The sequence below is a fragment of the Falco rusticolus genome, chromosome 1 (genome assembly GCF_015220075.1).
Source record: "Falco rusticolus isolate bFalRus1 chromosome 1, bFalRus1.pri, whole genome shotgun sequence".
Classification (NCBI taxonomy): Eukaryota; Metazoa; Chordata; class Aves; order Falconiformes; family Falconidae; genus Falco; species Falco rusticolus.
In genome coordinates, this window is record NC_051187.1 from 110,414,508 (window position 1) to 110,431,955 (window position 17,448).

Below are 17,448 nucleotides of genomic sequence, written 5' to 3' on the forward strand. Positions count from 1 at the left end.
GTAGATGTGAACCTGAGAGAGATGAAAAGGAAAACAAGTTAGGAAATCATCACTAAGTCCATTGAATGTCCCCATTTGTCTGCCTTGTTGAGGCGTTCTCCAGCTTGGCCAACAGGCCAATTTTACTCCATTCTGGGTCTCTTTGTTACTAAAAACATCTTCATTATCCTCAGTGTGCAATGACAAAGCCATCCATTACAGTATGATTTTTGACTTTAACAACAAGTGCCTATTTCAGGAGTCTTTGTTTTGCTTTTCAGTTTTCCTATTTTTTGGCTCAACATCAATACTTTGTCTGCCCCGTGGAATATAACAGTGAAACCAACAGATTTGTGACAGAGTGTGAACCTTCAGAGCTCTTTCAGATGACGAAGTACTCTGTGCCACCGTTGCTTCAGGCTGTGTTGGGATGGGTAAGGAAAAAAACCAAGGCTTTGCATAAAGTAGAAAGTGTGCTTCTCAGACTGAATGGTTTTCTAAACCTTTTAGAAAGGTGTATGAATGCTGGTAAGGCTTGAAGGGTAAGAACCAAATGGATGCTGTGAGCTCCTCCGTTGCTCAGACAGGGGAGGTGGTCGCCCAAGCAGAACTGAAATGCTTTGCTGGAGTCACCCAAGGACAGCCACCTGTGTTCTTGTGGCCTCTGCTCTCTTTGTGCTGGAAGTGGATGTCACATCAGCATTTTGCAGACAAATTGTTGTTGAAGAGCAACCTTTACATTTTTGTGGAAAGTGAACAAAGGCTTGTTATGGCCCCAATTAGTAGCAAACTTAAGTACTCTTCTAGAACTTCATTCCATTTTCAGCTGGCGTGTAACTGTTGCTAGGATTGGATGTCTACTTTCTTCACCACATAGCATCTTGCACATTAGTGCCATTACTTCCATGCTGAGTGAAAAAGGAGTACCAGTAATAGTTCCACGCAATGTAGTCACTGACCCTTTTCCTCACGCCCAGCCTGGAAATTTGTGTAAGTGAGCTGTTGTATCTTCACCTGTCAGGAAATAGGTCATCAGTTATTCTACTGTATAAAACAGTGCTCCGAAGTCACCAGGCTCCAGGCGCACTCCAACAGGGAGAGAATACTGGATAGAAACAAAGCAGTCATTGTCTTTCCTTTAGGGCAAAGAGGAGGTGATGGGGATAAATGCAGAAGCAGCGAGTTCCGCAGTGCTGCTCTCACCTGTGCTGTGGCTCAGCACAGAGGGTGACTGCACAGCGTGAGGGAAGGCAGCAGGCTTTGCCTATGTTTACATGGGTGTAAGGGGAAGGAGAAGAGTTGATGTGGTTACCAGAAGGAAGCACAAACTGAAAACTGTAGCAACCAAACCTAAGACTAAAAGTAATTAATGGCTACGGTTGGTACTCAGAAAAGCGAGATCGCATCTAGAAGGAGCTCTGATATTTTTCGTACCAAATGAATGTACTGTTGCTTCAGGGACTGTGGGGTTGATTGCAAATTTAATAAGGATTTTTCTGCACAAAACCACCATGTGGAATGAGCAGGGACAAATCTTACTGTGTCCAGCTATATTGTGTATTTTAGTAAAGGGCAAGGAGATGGGAATGCCCAGCTCTGTGCCAGTCTGATAGAGAGCTATCAGTTAACCCTGAAAAGAGGTAGTAGTTCCATGGGCTCTTCCGGAGTATTTTTGCCAGGCTCTAACAAGCCTTTTGAAGAGAGAATTAGCTTTAGGGCTCGTTGTAGAAAGTCAAATTGAATCTACTTGTTCAGGCAACAGCCTCTTTTGGATTTTCCTTCTGTTAGTCAATTCCTGATGTTCTCTCTCAGAAATATGACCAGGTGTTATGTTTGGAAGACATTTGCTGGATGTCAAAAGATATGGAGCCTTGTGTTCTCCCAGCAAAAACTGACTTAATTCCAACTCATAAACTTTACTGTTTGACAAATTGAATAGTTTATCCTAAAAGAAAGGTGTCTTCAGAAACTGCACAAAGTAGTCAAGATTGGTGTTGGCCAGCTGTGATGCCATTCAGAAACACAAGGTACAGGATTTTTCAGCTACAGATGGTGTTGATCAAGACTTGCCAGGGGAGGTATGCTCTTCTCGCAGGGATGAGGCCAGCATAGCATTCCCTCAGAGGCTGCAGCTTATACCATTGACTTGAAAGTGCTCAAAGCTAAGTTACAGAAAACCCCTACCAACAAACCACAACCCCAAAAACCATTTTCCCCAAAAAAATCCCAATCAAAAAGACGCAACAAACCCCAAACACCCCAACCAACCAACCCCCCCCCCCCCTTTTTTCTAGTCTGTGTCAAGAAGGAAAACAGGTACCTGTTGCCAGCAAAGTCTCTCTTATCTGTAAGAACTTGAACGGCTCAAAAAAATGTCTGTGGACAGGCTGAAGGGACCCATATCTGTTTAAATGCAAACCGAAAAGTTTAATCTCTAATCTCCTATTATTGCCATATGTACACAAAGGTGACAGTATGACAGATCAGTGCAAATTTCATAGCTGTCTTGTGAGAGCACTTGAAAGAAGTGACAGTGAATTGCATGAAGGTGGAGAGCATTGGGCCACTTACTGGGGCGATACTAGGAATTTGTGGAAAGCTCCTTTTTTTCTGGAAATGGAGCTGGAAAAGCAGAGCCAGGAAAGATGAAAGAGTACCATGGTACATTATGGAATTAGTAGTTACATTCCTTACGATCAACTAAGCGATTGGCTGAAAACCACATAGTTTGTTAATGTTAACTGCTTTAGCAACCCCTGGTACTTCATCCTGTTCACGTGGTCAGACCTTTCAGCAGCTTTCTACAGTGTGTCTACTTTTCCTTTCTTTACAGTATTTGTGTAAGGAAAACTAGAGCTTTGTTGATATTTGCTAACACCCCCATTTTAAAATAGTAAAGCTTAAAATGCCTACCATCAAACATATTGAAATTGCTAATTATTTTTCTTGTAGGAAACTGTGAATATGTACCCATTTCAGATGCACAGCATTGCATTGTCAACGTTTGCCTCGTTAATTGGGCCATTTGGAGGATTCTTCGCCAGTGGATTTAAAAGAGCTTTCAAAATCAAGGTGTGTGATGGCTACTAGAAGCCAGTTTTGTTTTGGTTTTCTCTTTGCGTTAGATAAATTGGTGGATTTTGTTTGGTTTGGTTATTTTTTTAATCGTTTGTTGTAGTACCTAGTGTTTCTACTAACGTGCTGTGATGTTTGAGCATCGGCAGCGTACTTAGTTTTATCAGATATATGTATGTGTTATTCTTAAAACTTTGTGTAATCAATGTGACTTTAGTGTTGGAAGTCAAAGAATAATTTGGTTTTATATTTTGGTTGGTAATTACTTTTTCAAGTCACATTGCAGAAATGGGTTAGACGAGCAAGATAGGAGATATTATACTTGATATTGAAGGCAATCTGTAGATGCCTGGGAAGCACTGATGGTGGCATACGCTTCAGAGTGCGGCTGGCTCCATTTTACCTGTAGTATTTGTGTCGTACACAGATGCTGACATGTCAGGTTCACCAAAGCATGAGATGTTTGGCTGCCTTTGCCCATACGGTGCCACCTGACAATACAGATGCTGTGATGTGCTAACCTCTGTTTATTGCAAGGTGTGCGCTGTCGCTTGTGGCAGTGTTGACCCTGGCTGGTATTAAGCGGCAGCAGGAGTACGGGCAGAGGGCAGCCCCAGATTTTCACCTGACCTTCTTTATGTCTTGCTAGGACTGCTGTAATTCTTACCCTGTTGCTTGTTGTTGTTCCCTGTTTTGGCGTGGGCATTGCACAGAAGCATACGGACCTGTTTGTGCTGATCTCCTGTACGCGTGCTTGGACTTACCCCTCCTCATGCCAGCCCGAGCAGCTTGTTCAGCACTTAGCTAGTGACAGCCTCGTGCGCTGTCGTACCTGTACATCCACGTAGCAAAAGACTCTGTGAAGAAAAGCTTTTGGGAGAAAAATGCTTCTAAAAAGCAGCACTTCCTCTTAAAGTAGAGCGTGAAAAAGTAGCTGGTTTGGGTTTTTTTTGTGTTGTTTTTTTTTAAATACTTCTGGGCCCCAAGGTGGTGGCCAAAGGGTTGTCGGGAAGACAGCACGGGTTAGGTGATACACTCCATGCCTACCCAGGGCTGGAGTGGCACTGGCACGGGGCTGGTTTAACTTGCTGGCAGTTGCCCCACATGTCTAAGGTCAGGGTTTTCACCCAGCGAGTACACAAGTGAGTGTGGCTGACAGAAAGGATATATGAAGATAGTTTGACTGATAAAGCTGTTCTGTTGGGTAGACAAGGTCAGGTAATACAAAGGTAGTGTATAGAGTTTTGTTTGCATCAGAAATTTTTTTTTTGAAGTAATGATAATTTTTTCACTACAGGTTTTTTTTGATTAAAGAAATAAAAATAAATTTATTTTTATTAATAATATATAACTTCTTAAATAAATTTGTATGGTATGCAGACATTATGGTTTTTAACTGTGGTTACCAAGAACCCAATGAGAAAAAACAGCAGGTAAATGGGCAGTCTGACTTGCAAAGCCGGTGTTAGGCAATGGAAAGAGTCCTCAGGTTACTGCTTCTCTTGCAGCAAATATATATCCCCTGGTTACAAATGTTTCAGCAGCAGCTGTAGAGCAATGAAAGAATTAAAGAGGAGAATTATATTCTGCAGAGGCAAGAAATGACAGCCATTAGCTGAAGAGGCTGGCTACAAAATGAAGTATGTATAGGCATGCAAGTGTACTCGGTACTGGCAAACCAGCACCTGACTTACTGCTGTCCTCTTGTGTGATACTGTGGACGAGTTGCTTCATGTCTTATTTTTCTTCTCATCCCTTGGCTCACCTTTGCAGTTAAAAACTCCTTTAGCAAAGGAGGCTCTGGCTAACTTTTGGCTCAGTGCAGTGAAACCGTAGCTTAATTGCAGCCTTAATGTGCTGCTCTCAAGTGATAGACGCGTCATTAGTGTGTGTGGTTGGAATCACTGACCATGACTTTTTGTTGGTTGTTTGTTTTGGTTTTTTTCTCCCCTTTCCATCCTTCACACCAAAAGGATTTCGCAGACACAATCCCTGGGCATGGTGGGATAATGGATCGCTTTGATTGTCAGTACCTGATGGCCACTTTTGTTCATGTCTATATCACCAGTTTCATAAGGTATGGGCTTTTTACAATATTAACTACTTAATGAGCTGTACCGTAGTGACTTTGTACGAGTTATGTTCTGCACTGTTAGCACAGCGGAGATTGCAGGTTTCTGTTTCTGATCTATGCAATGATTTCAAATACAGAACTACTAAGAAAATATATGCCTGCCTAGGATTTGTGTCAGATTCAAGCTACGCCTTAATGTTTCTGTGACTGCTGTTAAAATAACCTGTGTGCCCTAAATACCAGCAAGTTTTGTGTAGCAAACTCTTAGAAGTTTTACTAGAATTTACTGGTGACACAGAGGTGTGAGGACGGGGTTTGGGGCAGGAGGGTTGCAGCAGCATCTGCTTTCCCTGTGTGGTTCCTGGAGAGCCTGTAGGCTGCAGGACTGCAGTTCTTCCTGTATGTTTCAATATTTCTTGGGATTTTCTGTTTGAGATGAAAACACTGTAGTTAGAGAGGAGATAACTTCTTAAAAATAACAATTTTCCCTCAACCACACTAGCTTTCAAGAAGAAATCCTGGAAATGACAATTGTCTTGCGTTCATTTCAGTTCCTGAGGCAGGGAGGGATCAAGAGGCTGTAGGTGTCCAAACTGATACATGCCTTTAGTTTTGTAAATGCTTATGGATCAATAGTTATTAGATACCTAATCAGCAACAGATTCTTTGCCTTTTATTCAGTCCATCTCAGAAGCAGACTATAAATAAGTGACAAGCTAAAAATGAGGCTGTTGTTTAAACAAGCGTGGTTTAATTTACGGTTTTCTTTACCAACATGGCCAACTTTCCATTTAGTTCAGTAGTACACAACTTATCTGGCAACAGAGACTAAATTATAAAAAAATATCTGCTGATGAAAAATGCTGATTACAGTGATTAAGTATGAATCAGTGAATTTTATTTGTCATAAGCCTTCTTAATATCCATATTTGACAGCAAATACAAGAAATGCATTTTAGTTTCTGTTCAGATTGAGCTGAGGAGTATGCTTTGCCAGTAATGCTTGGCCATGCATCCTGAGGAGATAGACTGGGAGAAATCCATAACCTGGTGTCCCCCCAAAATGGATGGATTTGTTAGTGCAGCAAGAGGAAAATGGAAAGCTGTCAAAGTTTCTTTAGAGCTGCTGCTCACAAAAAAATTTCTTTTTTCATTGACAGGGGTCCAAATCCCAGCAAATTACTGAAACAGCTGTTGATACTTCAGCCTGAGCAACAATTAAGTGTGTATAAAACCCTGAAATCTCACCTTATTGAAAAAGGGATCCTGCAGCCATCTCTGAGAGTGTAGTTTGTCAAAATGGAGGACTAGAAGAGACCTCCATTTACAGGAAGCCTGTGGAAAAGCATTGCTGATGTGCATATAGGTAACGGCTAAAGGAAGAGTTATTTGTGGTTTAGCAGAGGTGAATGTTTCCTGAAATGAATGTGAATGCTCTGACTTCCTATTAGGACACAGAAGATCTCTTACTCATAAAATAATTGAAGTGCTTGCAAAGTAACAGCACATGTGCTGTATATTTTAGTTCCTGAAGTGGATGGCAGCAGTCTGCAGCACCCAGCCTGACAGGTTTGGTATTTAAAAAACCCTTCCAAAATAAAGTTTACCATTAGTTTTTAATGATTATTTAATGTTGTATATCTTTAGCAAAAATTTTTTGGCCTGCAGTGGTTACTGAAGTGTAAACAGATGAGGCAGGTGGTCACTTTTATGTAGCCCCATGCAGAAATTATGATTGGCCAGAAAATACTTGTTAGCCCAGTCAAAGAGGTACTCACAGCCTGCTGTATCAGACGACCTGTATTTACTAACTCACTGTGAAGGTTAAACTTAGCTCTGTTTTTAATTAAACAGCTTTCTTATGAAACTATTTCACGCTTTCAAGAGAAAAGTACCTTTACTGAAGTATAGCTGGGCCTGTTTGGGCTGTGGAGCTGCTGGTTTTTTAGTTCATGTTACAGATTATAAACAAGCGTCTACATCCAAGAGTAGAGATTACCTGAAAAAATGGGATTCTGCAATCCAGTAAACAGATTGGGGAGAATCTGGAGTTTAAACCCTTGGTTTCCACGGCCTGGTCAGTGTCTGAAGACAGTAATTCAAGCCTTATTCCTTGTGCCTCTTAACCACCGTGTAGAATGGGGGTACTTCCTTCTTTTTAAAAGCACTTTGAAGTCCGGAGTAAAAAGTGAAGATTAAGTGCTGTTTTAATAACCTGTTACTCAGTGAAAGCAGAAACTTATCTTGTGAATGTGCATAGTGCAAGACAGGATGCATGGTTCTGCTGTGTGTTATTTATTAAGAAGATACTCAGGCAAGCTTGGGTAACCACATAGGTGTTTGAATGGAGAATTTTTATAGAAAGTTTTCTGTAGACTTACTGGGGCATATGAGGAAAATCGATGCTCTGTAATTCTCAATCCTAGCTTTTTCTAACATTTTTCATCATATGACATATCTTGATGCAAATAAAAAATATACACTTTTTTTGAAATTACAAAAATGACTCCTGTACTAACAGAAAGCACAAATGCCAATTTTGTTTTGGTATACTGTAACTCGATAAAATTTAATTTTTCCAACTAGTTGTATATAAGTTTCTCTTGTGGTGAACGTACTGATGCCACATATATGTGTGTATATATAGAAAAATATTAAAAGGTGCGTGTGTATATATATATGAAAGATGAAAATTTTAAATGGTTGGTGCTACTTGAGGATAAAACCATGGAGAAAATCACAAGGGTGGGTGATAGGCTATATCTGTAAAATTCAGGTTATTTTTGTTGAACACTATGTAGCTGAGAGCACTGGGCACTCTGTTTTGGACTTAGGCCATGGTAGCATGTGTACAGCTTGTGTATGGAAAACCACACCTGTACGTAGCTATGAAACAAAATCCAGGTCTAAAGTAATTCCTGTTTATGTCAGGTATTTGACAGAATTAAATTGTCTAACCTGGAGATTGCAGTACTGTATTGAAGGAACACTCCAAGGGGTGACAAATGTCACCAGCTGTTTGTCTGTCAGTGGCTGTGCAACTTGGCTTATTAATTGAAGGGGACTGAATTTCAGCCCTTCCATGGGAAGGGCAGCATAGCCCGAGGTTAAAAGGCTAGCACAGACAGCCAGGGAATGGATGTGTGGAAAGGTGCTTTAAAAAGAGGGGAAGGGAAAATGAGAGGGTGACCAAAGTAGCATACCTGGAAAACTAACTTTTCAATGAGGCTTTGGTTATGTACAGGACTTTGGTAGATGCTTATGAAAAAACCACAGCCGTACTGGAGCATCCTGGGTATTAAAAAAAAAAGAATAATTAAAAATTTTAAAATTATATATAGAATATATAGAGAGAAAAGTAATTGTTACTTTGGAAACTTGGACTTTTTAGTGTAATTTTCTAGCATGTATAATAATGAATTTAAAATATATTTTGGCATTTATTACAGCAGAGCATTTCAAATTAATTGCTATCTATTTGCACAACAGAAAGTTTAACACTGCAGTTCTGCTGTTCAATGTTAAGATGAAGAAGGGATCACTTGTGAGCTCACTCATCAATTTTCTGGCTAGAGTAATAGCTTCCTAATGGCTTAGGCTTGGTGTAAAAGCTCAGCAGGACCTGTCACTGTTAAGTGACAACGATGCTTGCTTACTGTGAAGTGCATTTACCCCACTTGTTACTTCTGTTAGCTCAAGCAGTGCAACATAATCGACAAGAAAGTTTAACTTTTTACACCATTGATTCTTTTCACTTGCACTTTTTTCCCAAGTTGCTATAACTACCTGTTGAGCAAAAAAAAAAATGTATATTATGTAAATATTGTAAATGGTATGAGCATATAATTTCTGGTTTGGTTCAACTGTTTCGATCTTTCATTGAAGCAGGCATTGTAAAAAGAATAAAAATAAAACTAGGACAGAAATCCTCCTCCTGTCTTGTGTTTCCTATAGCATGCACAGTGGGTGGAGATTTCTTTACAAGAATTTATATTCCTTTATGGCAACGCCTACTGTTAATTTCCTACCTTTTGCCTCTCAAGATTTCAGGCCATCCTTGACTATTGCTGCAAGTAACTTGTGTGATGTGCCTCATCTCCAAAGACATACAGACTTGTAATCTTTTCCAAAAGGTGCTCTCTTCAACATCACATGCTGTTGCCCCCGAGTGGATGGCACACAGCGTGCGACGCAGCGTGGCTACTGCAGTTACCTGGAGCTGACAGCATGGAAAAGCAATGCTTTCATTGCCTTCTGCGATTACTTCCTTCCATGTAGGAAATACTGCTGCCTGCAGCCTCTGCAGCACACCGGTGAGAGGCTGGAAGAGGCTGCCACAGGCATCAAGGTCTGATCCTGGCCCTCCTGGTTCTCCTGGTGGCTTGCAACTGGTAAGAGTGGTCACTCACCTGGGCTAGGCTGAGAAACCAGAAGTGCTGCAGTGAGTGGCACCGAGCTCCATTCATAGGGACGCTTCCTGAGACCGCCGGGTGGGACTTTCTCCGGTGTCTGAGCCCCTGCTGTGTTACAAGGGTGGCACTGCTGCTCCTGGCCACCACCGGTCCCTCTTGCTTCCACTCCAGGTATCTGTGAAGTAACGGCAGGGAGGGGAGGGTGCAGCAACACCAAGACTAAAGCTCCTGATCAGGGAACACTCGGTAACTCCTCTTCCCACCCTGCCACGTTCTGCCTCTGGAACACCAGTAATCTTTCAGTTTTCTTGGTGTCAGGGGTTGTGACATTTCCTTATTTGGAACCCCAGCTCCTGTTCATTATTCCTGGCACTGCTGGCACCGGCCCGTCCGGATTCACAGTGCATGGGGATGAATGGGCAGCAGCTGGCAGCTGCCTCTCCCGGCTTTCCTGTTCCTTCCCTTTTAAGTCTTGGATCGGAGGCCCTTCACCTCCTGCAGCCTCCAACAAGCTGGGTAACAAACTCATTTCTAAATTAGAGACAACTGTAACATCTGCTAAACACTCACCAGCAGCAAATTATGTCTGCGCTGTGCACCTCCTTGGATGTTAGACGACACTGCAGAAGTGCAGGGGGAGCTTCCCCATGGCCTGCATCTGCCTCCTGATGCTCTTCTGAGGAAAGGAAGGAGAAGGCTAGTGGCGAGTTTTCTCCCGCTGGACAGGTAATATTTTGGACTGTTACTTGCACAAAACCAGAAAATTTTTATCTTCAACAGACAAAAACCCCTTTCGAGTCATGCTTGCTGAGGCAGTTGGAAGGAGCGCTTTCAGGGATGCTAGTGTAGCAGCGGCCTGGCCTGACAGCCAAAGTAATCCTTGTTTGTGCACTTGCAGCAGAAGGAATTAGTGATTTTAAAAAAATAAAAATTGACTTAAGTTATTCTACATAACATTTAAGCCACACTGTGCAGCAGGGGTCCTCAAACTACGGTCTGTGGGCCAGATACTGCCCCCCAGGATCCTCAATCCGGCCCCCGGTATTTACAGACCCCCCCGCCCCCGCCGGGGGTTGGGGGGGAACCAAGCAGTCGCAGATGACTGCCTGCCGCTTCATCCGCATGCCGGCCCTCTGTTTAAAAAGTTTGAGGACCCCTGCTGTGCAGAGTGCCTTTGTCCAGCTTGTACTAGAACCTGCACCTAGCTAAGGTGCAATTGCTCTTTCTCTTGCAAGTAGTTTCTCAAGTATAAAATAGTTATCCAGTTCCATGGTTTAGAATTTCAAATTGCATAAGCTCAGCTGCAAGTCCTGTATCTGACAGGATTCTAGAAACAGGCAGTAATATGTGCCACTTGTAAACATAGAATCTTTTAGGTTGGAGAAGACCCTTGAGATCATTGAATCCGACCGTTACCCTAACACTGCCAACTCCACTATTAAAGTACCGCTGAATACTGCAGACACTGTGATTTGTTTGTTGCACACATATCATACCCTGCCTTCCCAGTACTGATGCTTGTTCTGCAAATTACAGGGCCATGTTTTGATCTTTAAAGGAACAGGTGAGAACAACTGGTATTATTATGATTTCGTTAGCACAGAGGTACCCTTTGCAACTGAGTCTGAAAAGGCAACCTATTCTCATAGGGAAGTAAAGGGCTAAAGCTTCAGCCCCATGTAATTGCCACCAGTTCGCTTGCCCTTGTCTAAGATGAGGTGCAATAGCAGCAGTTTGCTTCTTGAAGCGGTCGCTGCTCCCATGCAATGCGCCCAGGCCAGCTGCCCCCAGCTCAGTAGCGACTCAAACCCACGGAGTCGCTGTTTGGAGTTAACCATAGTTTTGAGCTAACCATCTTACACGTAGCTTTCAGATGAAGAGGACAGGTTAAGAGGACAGGTTTTTTGCTTCTGCTGTTAGGATCCTGCTCTTTGATCACAGGAAATTAAATACCTGTGCTATCTGGCAGGAATCGTGCACGCCTCTAAAGAAAACAGCAAGAGCTCCAATTGCCCAATAGTGGCTTGTATTAGCTACTAAACTGTGGCTAATCGTTGGGGTTTGTATGTACTTGAAGGGTGGGTGTAGCTCTGTGTACTTTGAGCTTGTTTCTGTGTGGCAAACTCTCATACCCACAAAGTGCAGGCTGTCCTGCAACAGTGAGAAGCAGGCTTGGTGCTGGGCCATGTCCAGCTGCACCAAACAAGCCTCTGACTTCACACAAAAGCTCTGTAAAACTACAGGCCAGGTCCTTTCTTCCTGCAGCAACTAAGATGCGTGCAAGCCTCTGGACAGCTGACTCATACTTGTTTTGAATCATAGAATCATGGAATGGTTTGAGTTGGAAGGGACCTTAAAGATCATCTAGCTCCAACCCCCCTGCCACGTGCAGGGACACCTCCCACCTGCCCAGGCTGCTCCCAGCCCCATCCAGCCTGGCCCTGAGCACTGCCAGGGATGGGGCACCCACAGCTGCTCTGGGCAGCCTGGGCCAGTGTCTCACCACCTGCACAGTAAAGAATTTCTTCCCAATATCTCATCTAAATCTACCCTCTTTCAGTTTAAAGCCATTCCCCCTTGTCCTGTCCCTGCATGCCCTTGTAAAAAGTCTCTCTCCAGCTTTCTTGCCCTTTAGGTACTGGAAGGCTGCTGTAAGGTCTCCCCCAGAGCCTGTCTTCACAGGAGAGGTGCTTCATCCCTCTGATCATCTTCACGGCCCTCCTCTGGACTCATTCCAACAGGTCCATGTCCTTGTGTTGGGGGCCACAGAGCTGAACGTGGGACTCCAGGTAGGGTCTCACGAGAACAGAGCAGAGGGGTAGAATCCCCTCCCTCAACCTGCTGGCCACGCTTCTGTTGATACGGCCCAGGATACAGTTGCTTTCTGGGCTGCAAGCGCACACTGCCAGGTCACGTTGAGCTTCTTGTTAACCAGCACCCCAAGTCCTCAGAGCTGCTCTCAATCCATTCTCAGCCCAGCCTGTATTTGTGCTTGGGATTGCCCCAACCCACACGCAGGCCCTTGCACTTGGCCTTGTTGAACTCCATGGGATTTGCATGGCCCCACCTCTCCAGCCATTCAAGGTCCCTCTGGATGGTGTCCCTGCCCTCCAGCATGTCACGCAGCTTGGTGTTGTCAGCAAACTCGCTGAGGGTGCACTCGATCCCACTGTCCATGTTGCTGAGAAAGATGTTTGTCCTGGTTTCAGCTGGAATAGAGTTAATTCTTTTTTTTAGTAGCTGGTACAGTACTGTATTTCAGATTTAGTGTGAGGGTAACGTTGACAATACATTGATGTATTTAGTGGTTGCTAAGTGATGTTTGTACTAAGTCAAGGACCTTTTAGTTTCTTAGGCCTTGCCAGCAAAACCAAATTAACTGCATGCTACTTAATATTTAGAGGATATGGAAATTTTAGAGCTTACAGCCATATTCACTGGGTCTGGTAATTACCTGGGAGGACTGATGAAAAAAACTGTGTGCTCCAGAGTCCCTTACCACCACCCCCAGGGCTCTGTAATCCTTCTTGGTGCCCCTCAGACTGCTCCTGGCTGTATCACTGGTGCCGCATGAAACAGCAGCAGCAGAAAACAGTCAGTGGACTATATAAGGCTCAGTAGACTCTCAGTGACACCCCTGATGTGAGACCCTGGTAAGCAGCACACCTCTCTAGAAAGCACATCAGGTCAGCACAGGTGCCTCCACACCTCTCAGAAGAGAGTCACCTACTGCTATCGCCCATCGCTTTTCCTCAGTTATGCCGGCTGTCGCACGAGGAGCAGACCAGGCTGCCTTACTTGGCTCCAGCGTCTCTCCTGATGTGACTGTTGTCTCCTCTTCGGTTGGCAGAGCAACGAAGCGGTTCTGCAAGGGTGCCTCAGGCTCCAAGGGAAGTCCCTTCCTCCTGCAGGTCCTTCTGTTAGTCTTCCATTCTTCTGCACTATTGGCTGCCCTCCCTCCTGTGTGTGCCGGTGGGGGAGGTTTTGGCTGTTTGGCCGTGGGCTCTGGGTCCACTGTAGGCTGTCCTTGGAACCAGCTATCTAGCTCCTTCTCAGCCTCACTGATGCTACGCAGCCTTCTCACTGCCTCCTGCAGCTCAGACTCCTGCTGCAGTAGGTCCTTCACCTGGGCACAGCTTTTGCAGGCAGGTCCGCTGCCTGTCCCTGCCCCAGGAGAAAGATCTGAGCACGTCCTGTGGTCTGAGATCTGCACTGTGGCCTCTCCCCTCAGCAGCTCCATCTGGATGGAGACGTCGGCCACAGCTAGGGTAGATGGCACAGACTCCCCAGCCAGAGCTGCAGCCTTGCCTCTCAGAAGAGTGCCTGCTGTTCTGCCATGAGGTAGGATGAGCACCCTTGACCTGTGCAGATGGTCATGGAGAGGCACCTGGTTGCTGGGTTATGTGGGCTTCCAGTCTCTCTGCTCAGCCAGGGGAATGTCCCTCAGCCCAGCATCTTCACTGTGCGTTCTCCCAGGCGGGCCCTGGGGCTGCCCTCTGTGCATGTGTGGAAGGGTGGGGTGCCCGTACCTCACCAGCTGCTCTCATGCAACTGTTGTGTGAGTTGCCAGCTCCCAGTGGGTTTCTCAGCTCCCCCGGGGTTCCCCCGGCTCAGGACCCCCGTCCGCTGCCATCCCTGCCCTGCTGCAGAATGCACCTGCACTGCAGCTGAGTGACATTCCCAAGTTCCTGAGTTTTGGGGAAGAAAATCAATGTGAAAACCAACGTGTCTGTGTTTCCTCTAATTGTGCCTATTGCACGCAACCTTTTCTTTGTACAGCATCCTTCAGGCTAACATTTGACCCCTGCACAACCTGCACTAGTGATGCTTCAGGGCAGCTCATCTACCACACTGCAATCCACCTCAAGCAGCGTCCCACCTGCGCCTGGTTTTCCCAGGCACCTGCCCCAGCTCATTTAAGGCCTGGAAGGGGGGGGGTGACCCCTCTCACTGCCTGTCTTGCAGAAGCCTCTTGTTGGTGTGGGTCTGGTTGTGAGCTGCCCGCCTGTGCTGGATCACCGGAGAAGTTGGGGCTTTCCATCAGTTCGTGTCTTCCTAAGCCCCTACCTCGGTAAGTGACTGGGCTCTAAACCTGGCTGGATCTCAGGCTTCTAGTCAAGGAGCATAAAACAACTGTTTGTTTGTTTGTTTTCTGAAATGTTGCACCTGGGGAGTTTGTAGCATACACCAGAGCAATTTAATTGGTTTTCATGTGCTGGAGGAGAAATACATGTTGATCTTGAATGCAGCCAGAGAAATCACTCTAAGAGATATATAAGATAGAGGGGGGAGCGCTGCCATTCCAGAGCAAGTCCTTGCCAGGACTGGGGCGCAAGCCTGAACACCGAGTTCATTCAGTGCATGGGTGGCAAGACAAGGTGACCAGCAGGCAGACCCCGTCCCCTTGTGCCTTCTGCCCCTTTGTGCAAGACAGTGTGCTGTGGTGGGGAGGAGAGGCTGAGCCCCATGATGTAGGGAGGCTCCTGGGTGGCATAGAGGACAAATGAGAGGGGATGGCTTGGGCTGGGTGGGCACGAACCAGGCTCCTCATGCTGCATGGCCGGGCAGCGAGCCTCTGCAGGCACAACGGCTCTCGAGGCAGTAGCTTCTCAGCCAGCTGACAGCAAACCTCCGGGACCTCTTGGCAGAGGATCTTCTGGATGCATAATATTTACATGGGTTTGAGGCAGGACTGAGGTTTGTTTAATAGATAAAACTGGTATGTGGGCTAGAATGAACTGGAAAATATGGGAGGCCAGAGGAGTACTTGGAGTGTCCTGAATACCTGCTCTGGCCTTAATGCTTTTGCTGCCATGTGCTTATGGTCAGCATCGGACAAGGGACAGGCAGGGGGACTTTTGGTCGGACCAAGCACAGTGCTTTATTTCCATGACTTTTCTTTCCCTGTCTAACCCTTGGTCTCCCCTTCTAGGCTCAATCTGTAAGACTCAAACACCCTTAATCAGCTTGGGCTAAATAACAAGCATGTGCCACCCGCAAGCAGCCTGGCTTTGTGGGCTCTGCCGCACAGGTTTGTGTCTCCCCGCCGCAGTACATCGCTCCCACCAAACCTGGGTTTCCCCATCCTCTTTTAACCAAAACACACCAACTGGCCCGAAGAAATGTGACTTTTCCCACAAAACGCTTCCCCACGCAGCTCCGCGGAGCAGCGGGCCCACAAGGGGCAGCAGGGCCAGCTGTGCCGCCGGGGTCCCCGCACCCTGCCACCCCCTGGCACGCTGGCGCATGGTGGGGGCACAGCACGGCCGCAGCTGCGGGTACCACAAGCACGGCAGGGTGGCCCACACACGGGCACCGTGCGGGAGTTACTGGGGGCAGCTCAGTCAGGAGAAGGAGCTGGACTGGAATGGGGCTCAGGTGGCATGTGGCTGCTCCGCCTGCCCTTTCTCAAAGGGCTGCTGGGGTCGGGGGGCTCTGTGCTGTGCTGTGTGTGTTTTGTCCTGGCCACCCAGCCGGAGCAGGCTGCCTGGATTCTGGGAGCAGAGAGGAATGCACAAAATAACCATTCTGCTCTGCTCAGTTCCTTTGGGGTGGCCCAAGCAGGCTGAAGCATGGTACTACAAGAAACACACTGACCTGATTGAGTGGGGTTTTTGAGGGAACAAAATGATCAGAGGAAGATTTAGACGTGCAGACTCTGGAAGGGATGCCTGGATCACCCCAACAGAGTCAGTCTGCGGAGGGGATGACTTGAGGGGTGGGGGTGGGGGGGGGAGAGAAAAGAAATTAGTGAAAGGCCGTTACAAACAGGAAGGTGCTAGAGGAAATTAGGGGATGAGGGAAAGGCTGTGGATGTTGTTTACCTGGACTTCAGTAAAGCCTTTGACACCGTGTCCCACAGCATCTCCTGGGGAAACCGGCGGCTCGCGGCCTGTACGTGTGCGCTCCGGGCTGGGTAAAAGGCTGGCTGGCTGGCCGAGCCCAAAGGGGGGTGGGGAATGGAGCCACATCCAGCTGGCGGCCGGGCACACGGGGTGTTCCCCAGGGCTCAGCGCTGGGGCCGGTCCTGGTTCGTGTGATCTGGGTCTGTGATCTGGGCGAGGGGATCGAGTGCACCCCCAGCGAGTCTGCAGCCAACACCCGGCTGGGCAGGGGTGCTGATCTGCTGGAGGGCAGGAGGCTCTGCAGAGGGGTCTGGGCAGGCTGGATCCACGGGCCCAGGCCACTTGGATGAGGTTCCACAAGGCCGAGTGCCGGGTCCTGCCCTGGGGTCACACCGGCCCCACGCAGCGCTCCAGGCCGGGGCAGAGCGGCTGGGAAGTGCCTGGGGGGAAAGGGCCTGGGGGTGCTGGTGGGCAGCCGGCTGGGCATGAGCCAGCACCGTGCCCAGGTGGCCAGGAGGGCCAGCAGCATCCCGGCTTGTGTCAGCAACAGCGTGGCCAGCGGGACCAGGGCAGTGACCGTCCCCCTGCACTGGGCACGGGTGAGGCCACCCCTGGAATCCTGTGTTCAGGTTTGGGCCCCTCGCTGCAGGAGGGACACTGAGGGGCTGGAGCGTGTTCAGAGACGGGCAGCGGGGCTGGGGAAGGGGCTGGGGCACAAGTGTTGTGAGGGGCGGCTGAGGGAGCCGGGGTGTTTAGCCTGGAGAAAAGGGGGCTCAGGGGGGGCTTATCGCTCTCTGCGACTGCCTGACAGGAGGCTGTAGGCAGGTAGGAGTAAGTCATCCCAAGTAACAAGAAGTAGGACAAGAAGAAACGGCCTCAAGTTGCGCCAGGGGAGGTTTAGATTGGAGATTAGGAAAAGTTTTTTCACTGAAAGGGCTGTCAAGCATTGGAACAGCTTGCCCAGGGAGATGGTTGAGTCTCCATCCCTGGAGGTATTTAAAAGATATGTAGATGCAGTGCTCAGGGACATGGTTTAGTGGCGGACTTGGCAGTGCTGGGTTAA

General features: G+C 47.0%; 1 protein-coding gene across 1 annotated transcript in view; it reads left to right on the forward strand.

Moving 5' to 3' along the window:
* The window catches only part of CDS1 (CDP-diacylglycerol synthase 1), a 34,738-nt gene extending 25,666 nt beyond the window's left edge, over positions 1-9,072 (forward strand). The window contains exons 10-13 of the mRNA XM_037396238.1: positions 261-413; positions 2,932-3,051; positions 5,028-5,131; positions 6,289-9,072. Coding sequence (XP_037252135.1) covers positions 261-413; positions 2,932-3,051; positions 5,028-5,131; positions 6,289-6,418 — 507 coding nt within the window. The 3' untranslated portion in view covers positions 6,419-9,072. The remainder of the gene's footprint in view (positions 1-260; positions 414-2,931; positions 3,052-5,027; positions 5,132-6,288) is intronic.
* Positions 9,073-17,448: the final 8,376 nt, after the last annotated feature.